The 7141-nt window shown below is 43.8% G+C and overlaps 1 protein-coding gene across 1 annotated transcript in view; it reads right to left on the bottom strand.

Annotated features, from left to right (window-relative positions):
- Positions 1–3765, bottom strand: part of IFNAR1 (interferon alpha and beta receptor subunit 1) — a 14238-nt gene extending 10473 nt beyond the window's left edge. Inside the window, exons 1-4 of the mRNA XM_029965889.1 lie at positions 3661–3765; positions 1944–2128; positions 526–683; positions 267–354 (exon numbers count right to left, since the gene is read on the bottom strand). Of these exons, the coding sequence (XP_029821749.1) occupies positions 267–354; positions 526–683; positions 1944–1962 (265 nt within the window). The 5' untranslated portion in view covers positions 1963–2128; positions 3661–3765. The remainder of the gene's footprint in view (positions 1–266; positions 355–525; positions 684–1943; positions 2129–3660) is intronic.
- Between the last annotated feature and the right edge of the window lie 3376 nt (positions 3766–7141).

Below are 7141 nucleotides of genomic sequence, written 5' to 3'. Positions count from 1 at the left end.
CCCTGCCCATGGCAGGGGTGGCACTGGATGGGCTTTGAGGTCCCTCCCAACCCAAACCTTCTGTGATTCCATGAACTCCAGCCCATGGCCCAGGGCAGGGCACTGAGGGCTGTCCTGAAGCTCCTCTGTCTCAGCAAGACCAACTCAGACTCTGCCCTCTCCCCTCCCTCACATCTGTCCCTCCCTGTAAAACCTTCTTCCCTCTGCCTGGAATTCCTCCCCCTTCCCATTCCTGCTGCCCAAGGGTGGCCTCTGCCCCACCACACCTGAGCTGGTTTCACTTTCTTCTTCTAGCACTGGGAAGTGGCTCCAGCGTTTAACAGAAACAAAAACTCTCTGCACAAAATATCCAAACTAATCCCAGAGCAAAAACGAAACCCAAAACACCCCAACAAAACACCTCCCCCAACTTTTAAACTGCATATGAACAGGTGCAGACTCAAACAATTGCATTTTAGAGCACGATTAAATTCTATCTCTGACAGTTCTGGTAATGCTAAATTTTTAAAAAAAAAGTGATCATACCTGAGAATTTGATGAATTTTCCCAGAAAACGAGATTATATTTAAAGCTCAGATCATTTAGCCACATTTTTTTGCCCTGATTTGCTTCTGGAGGAGAAATCTTAATTTTTATGTCTCCATTTGTGGGCTGCAACTCCATTCCTGGTGGACCAATCTGAGCTGGAAATATAGAAAGAAAAACAAAGTTAAGCACAACTACCTAGAGCAAAAACACCCCAAAAGCAGTTGACATCAATAAACCCACAGTACCTGCCTATAGAATCTTATTTTTGATTCTTTTGAGGCAGTAACAAGATCACAGTGATCACCCACAGGGTCTCAGTTTTCATGGCTCTCAGGCAGTTTCTAATAGAAATCCAACCTAAAGACCAACCACCACGACCTGGCTCTAAAAGCAGCTAAAATGCAACGTTAGCAGCAAATGTTTTCCAAAATCTGCTGTAAAGACCAGTATAAATTATTCTAAAGAAAGGCAAGAAATGTAGCTCAGACCCACAAATCCAACACTGAGGGAAGGCTTCAGTACTACACTGTAACTGCTGAAAGGTCACAAAGTCAGGAGAAAATTTCCAGAAGAAAGGAGCTTGGAGCACCCTGGGCTGGTGGGAGGTGTCCCTGCCATGGCAGGGGGGGGACTGGATGGGCTTTAAGTTCCTTCTCAGTCTGGGATTCTACGAAACCAGCACCACTTACAATATTCTCCCTTCCCAGGAAAGACAGAATTGCACCTTCCATGACTTGTGTTATGTCCCTGCTGAGGAAAGCACCACATCCTGCTGTCACTGGCAGTGGGAATCGTGTTTGTTCCACAGTCCTGGAATCCCAGACTGCTTCAGGTTGGGAGGAACCATAAAGCTCATCCAGTGCCACCCCTGCCATGGGCAGGGACACCTTCCACCAGCCCAGGGTGCTCCAAGCCCCGTCCAACCTGGCCTTGGACACTTCCAGGGATCCAGGGGCAGCCACAGCTTCTCTGGGCAACCTGGGCCAGGGCCTCCCCACCCTCCCAGCCAGGAATTCCTTCCCAATATCCCATCTATCCCTGCCCTCTGGCAGTGGGAAGCCATTCCCCTTGTCCTGTCCCTCCAGCCCTTGGAAAGAGTCTCCCTGCATCTTTCCTGGAGCTCCTTCAGGCCCTGCAAGGCCACAATCAGGTCACCCCAAAGCTTCTCCTCTCCAGGCTGAACAATCCCAGCTCTCCCAGCCTTTCCTCCCAGCAGAGCTGCTCCAGCCCTGGGATCCTCTTGGTTCCTGCTCTGGCCTCTCTCCAGCAGCTCCATGTCCTTGCTGGGCTGTTCCCCAGGGCTGGAGCAGCTCTGCAGGGGGGTCTCATGGGGGGCAGAGGGGCACAATCCCCCCCTGCCCTGAGGTATAAAGGACATTGAACTGCAGACCCCAACCCCAGCACTGGGCTCGTACCTTCGTGGTCTGGAACCATCTCCAGGACCCTGGACCAGGGGGACACTTGTTCCCCTCTCTGGGCCCTCACCCTGACCCAGTGGGTGTCATAGTACTCGCTCACGGCCGAGGAGAAGTCACACTCTGGGCCAGGGACATTTCGACAGCCAGGCAGCTCCTGCCAGCCTGTTCCACTGCCCTCTGACCTGCAAGAGAGGAAACAGCCCCAGATCAGCACCAACCCACAACTTAAACCTTGGCACTATTTCTCTTTTCTTCCTTATCTCTTTTTTATTTCTCTTCTCAACCTCTTTTTTTTCCCTCTTCTTCTTAATCTCTTATTTTTTCTCTTCTTCTAATAACAACACCCCACTAATGCTGTTCTGTCCCCAGTGTAATCAGTGTCACCTCCTCAGGAATTCTCCTGGAATTCATATTACCATTTCATTAATTCATTTAAACTGTTAATTTATTGCCTAACAATCAGCCTGCAAGGTCTGACAGCACTTTGCTTGATGAAGACACAGGGTCAGAAAACACCATCAAAAGAACTGCCAAATTAAAGAATTATATCAGAGTTTTTACAGAATTATTTATCCTTAATTTTATTGTATCATCCTAGTCTGGCAAAGATTTTGTAATTAATTGGAAGAAATTTAAAAGTCTTGATGGAAGTGCTTAAAAGAGCACAAAAGCAGCAAAAAGCCCCCAGTTTTAACACGAGCCAGGAATGGAGATCAGGGGGAAATAAAAACACAAAGGTGACAACTGGAGTTCAATAATCAGCTTTACATAAACTAGTTTTTTCTTGCATTAACAGACATCCACACCTTAGTTAAGAAAGACATTTCAGAGAGAGATTAAAAACATCCTGAAGTAAAAAAAAAGAGGCACAGACTTGAATTAGTTGTGGTTTATCCTCAGCTCCTACCTTGTGTCCTTATTTTTTAAAATAAAACTGTCTTCAAAGCAGCTGTTTCTCCTTTACATATTGAGGAAGAAGTGCTTATATTCATAATTACAGAATCATGGAATGCTTTGGGTTGGAAATGACCTTTAAAACCATCCCATTCCAACCCCCTGCCACGGGCAGGGACACCTTCCACTAGCCCAGGTCGCTCAGAATTTAAGTAATTTTATCTTAGAAATGTTTTGCAATATTTACTTTGCAGGAAAACGCCAAAAAAATCACCAAATGAATGTGTTAATGCAAGCAAAATGTTGGGATATTAAACCCTTCCAGAAAAGCAAGCAAATACTTAAGAACAAAACCAAAATTGTTTCATCTGGGGATTTAAACTTGCAGACGAGAAATGTGGATTAATGAACAAATTAGTCAAAAACTACACTGAAAACTCCCTCAAATTCTCTGTGTGTGTGGCCACGACTAAAAAAACCCCAGAGAATAAATCACATTGAAAATAAACAACATAAATGATATTTCTAAGAGTGCCAGTCAATCTTCTCAAAGAACCCCTCCAGAATGAAGCACCAGCAGCAGGTGTGCCGTGTGTTTATCACTGTTTTCATCCCAGGTCAGTCCAATTTGGCACATAAACCACAGACCAATTAAGGATCCAGGACTTGGATCCCACTTTGTTCCAGGATTTGACCTTCCTGGCTCGCAGGAGGGCTCTACAAAAGTGGCTGTAATCAAGCAGCAAAGCCATTAATTAAAATGCTCTCCTGCACAAACCAGGGTGGGGATTTCTGGCCCCAAACTCGAGTTTTCACTCACCACTTGTACTCTGCTGAGAAGGTCAGCCCGGGCTCAGCCCCGGGGTGGCTCCACCTCAGGGTGAAATTGGTGTTCACAACACAGACCTGGATGTCCTGGGGGCTCTGCAGGGGGGCCTGGCCTGCAAAACAGCACAGACACACCAAAATTGGGATGGACACACAGACAAACGTGCAGAACCTCACCTCTGAGCTCTGCACAGTCCAAGGCTGCTGTTGTTTTATTATTATTTTTTTATTTTTAAATTCAGGTATCAAAGGACGGGTGAGTAACAACACCGGGGGAGGAGGAACTGCTCTGATACTTCAGCAAATGGACATTTCCCTGGTTATTTAAGCCATGTTTTGAATTATTTCTCACCACTGCTCAAAAGCACTGAGGCTAAAAAGGCACAGTCAGGGCTGAAAGTGTGGCCTGGAATGTTTTCCAGGACAGAGGGAAAGTGGGAAGGCACAGGGAACATGTGGGAACTGAGGGAACCTCACAAGGCACTAAAATGATGTCAACTCCCCCCCCCAAAAAAACAGCCCAGTGCAGATTTAGGGAGTTTAAACTTCCTCTAAGTCTTTCTGCCAGAACATGGACAGTTTGGGCCCCTGTCCCCTGAATGCACTGGGAACCTCTGACATGGCAGGGGGAAGAAACAGAATCGGCAAAACAAAATGCAACAATTGAAAAAAACAAAAATAAAACACGGCAAAACACTTTAAACAAAACGAACCACAACAAAATCAGCTACAACAAAAACAAAAGGCACCTTTTGGACTCGACTCTCCCTCCTGCCTGTTCTGTGTCACATCAGCAATCACTTCCCAACAGCTGCAACTCCTGCAAACCTGCCTGGAAACCCTGACCTGCTCTTTGACATCAGCCTAATGTCTGATTATGCCAAGAAGAAATCAGAACAAGTAAATCCTCTTTCCCCTGGGCAGCCAAAGTCTGCTTGGCCACCCAATGGCTTATCCTGAATTTGATTTTAGGGTTCACTGCAAAAACCATTCCATAGTCCAATTCCCTTTACAATGTATAAAACACGACCAATTCTCTTTATAGAAAGGAAAACACGTGTGGAAAAGCCAATTATCAAACTCAAGTCTGCAAAGCCCTTTTGGAGAATGAAGTGGCACCAACAGATTGTTGGATTTTTGGAAGCAGCTCCTGAAGGCAGAGAAAACTCGGAAGCAAAATAATTCCATAAAACCTCGTGGGTCCCACTCCAGGATTTATTTCCACAGGGCATGAATTTGTTACTCTTCTGACAGAGTAAGACAAGCCCAGAGGACACCAACGTACATTTGACCAGAAAATAAGAAAGCAAAGGAAATCACTGATTTTTACTCTTTTTTTGGCAGATATTTGTGCAGTAGATGCAGCAGTTCAGCCAAAAAGCTTCTGACAACGAGGGCACCTGCAGAGCTCCAATGCTGACAACAACACAACTGCATTTTAAGACTGTTATTTTTGTTTGCCTTGGGCAGGAAAATCAAATATTCAGAGTATATTTCTCACGTTTTCAAAGCCTTAACTCCCACGTAGAAGGAAGCTTTGCAATTATATTTATCAGAGAGGGAAAAGGAAGTCTGGAAAAATGGAAGAAAACAGTGTCAAGATCCGTGTTCTAACCAAAAGTCAGAACTTCATAAGGAATTCAGGGAGTAAAACAGAAAATTTAATGCCATCACATAAATTCATTATGGACTTCACAGAACCCCACCCATGGTTTGGGTGGGAAGGACCTCAAAGCTCATCCAGTTCCACCCCCTGTCCTTTCTGCCTCCTGTTATTAAAGCACATTCATTTTTATGTCAGACATATCTGAAAACTACATTAAATATGACTCACAACGAAGAGAAAACTGAATGGCAGCAACAACACTTTAGGTTTTCCTTCTAAGCCAAGCTTCCAGCTTCCTGAAGGAATTTTATTGCTCTCTTTTCTATTCTTTCCAAATGGCTGAGCTTGCTTGAAGCAGTGTTAAAAAAAAAGAAATCAGAATAATGCATCTGAAATTAATTTATCAAGTCTAATTTATAAGAGACACAACCTCTCCCTTCTAATTAGCACTGCCCAAATACCTTTGGGGGTTTTCTACAGGAAAACACGAAGAAACCCCAAAAGATGCAACATAACAACGTCTTGGAATTTATGTGTAGAAGTTTTTTGCCAGAAGTGATATTTTGACCATTCTTTACCATCCTCTCACAGCCCTGCCCAGGTCCTGCACTTGTTTCCTGGAGGATTTATCCCGTTTGTCAGGATATTTCTCAACCCCACACCTGCTTTTCAAAGCACTTGGGCTCCTCATGCCCAGTTATACACGGATTTAACACGTTTGCATCGTTCTGTCCCACAGATTATTGGCAGATCCCCCCCTGACACATCCTTCCCTCTTGACAGGGAACTGTGAAAAACTGTGAGGAGCTGGAAAAACCATCCTGGAGCAGCTTAACACAGAATATTTTCTCCAGCATGCTTAGGAGATTTTATATATATGTATATATAAAAATCTAAAATACAGATTCAAAAGTAACAGTAAACCAAAATACAGGGAATTGGAACTCCTTTTATCTTAGAATAGCAGAAATTCAGGTTGATTTAACGTGACATTTGTTCTCAATACTAAAGACATGACTATGTGATCCACCCATCCATCCTTTCATACCTTTCCCTATTTCCAATAACTTTTGTGTTTGCTTCCCCAAATTAATTTCTCAAATCCCAGTGAATAACTAACCAGGAATTAATTTCTCTGCTTAATTAGCAAGAGATTCAATGATTTAGACAGTAACCAGATATGCAAAGTAATAGCTAAGATCAAGACTCCTTGGGTTTATTTTATTAATGATTAAAAGCCAGATATTTAAAATTAATTCCTGTTTATTCACTTAAAACATGATGACACTTTGTTGCTGAGGAAACCATTTTAAGGGATTAGACTTTTATGGACAGAAGAGATTAAAGAGCAGAAATGCTTTTACACAACTGCCCACCTCCTTTCCCTGCCAAATTATAATAAACTAAAATAAACACACAACTGTTCTAATAAACAAACAGCACTACTTAATTCAAAATATTGAAAGCAATACTGTTCATAAATACGGTTGAAAATAACAATGATTATATAACAAAATGTACTAAAAAAAACATGAAAGAAAGCGAGTGTTGGCAAGACCAAAACACTCCCTGGGGAGATGGCGAGGGGGAAATCCCAGGAAGCAGCACATGATGCTCAACATTCATGACACAGACGTGTGGAGGAAGCAGTGGAAACTTTAAGTCAGAAATTCAGAAGCAGAAGGAAGGGGAGGCCCAGCACATGTGACCCCAGGAAAGGCTCTAGAAAACCATGGAATGCCACAGCTTTCTCCAGGAGCAGCAGAAGGAACTGCTGGGTCTGCCAGAGCAGCAGAGACAGGTCACTGCAGCACAGTGATTGCTTTTCATCCCATCATTAGATCCCAGCCTGGTTGTGGTGCATCAT

The sequence above is a fragment of the Manacus vitellinus genome, unplaced genomic scaffold (genome assembly GCF_001715985.3).
Source record: "Manacus vitellinus isolate BGI_N305 unplaced genomic scaffold, ASM171598v3 scaffold_122_pilon, whole genome shotgun sequence".
Classification (NCBI taxonomy): domain Eukaryota; kingdom Metazoa; phylum Chordata; class Aves; order Passeriformes; family Pipridae; genus Manacus; species Manacus vitellinus.
The sequence above is the reverse complement of the archived record's forward strand: the minus strand, read 5'-3'. Positions and strand labels throughout refer to the sequence as shown.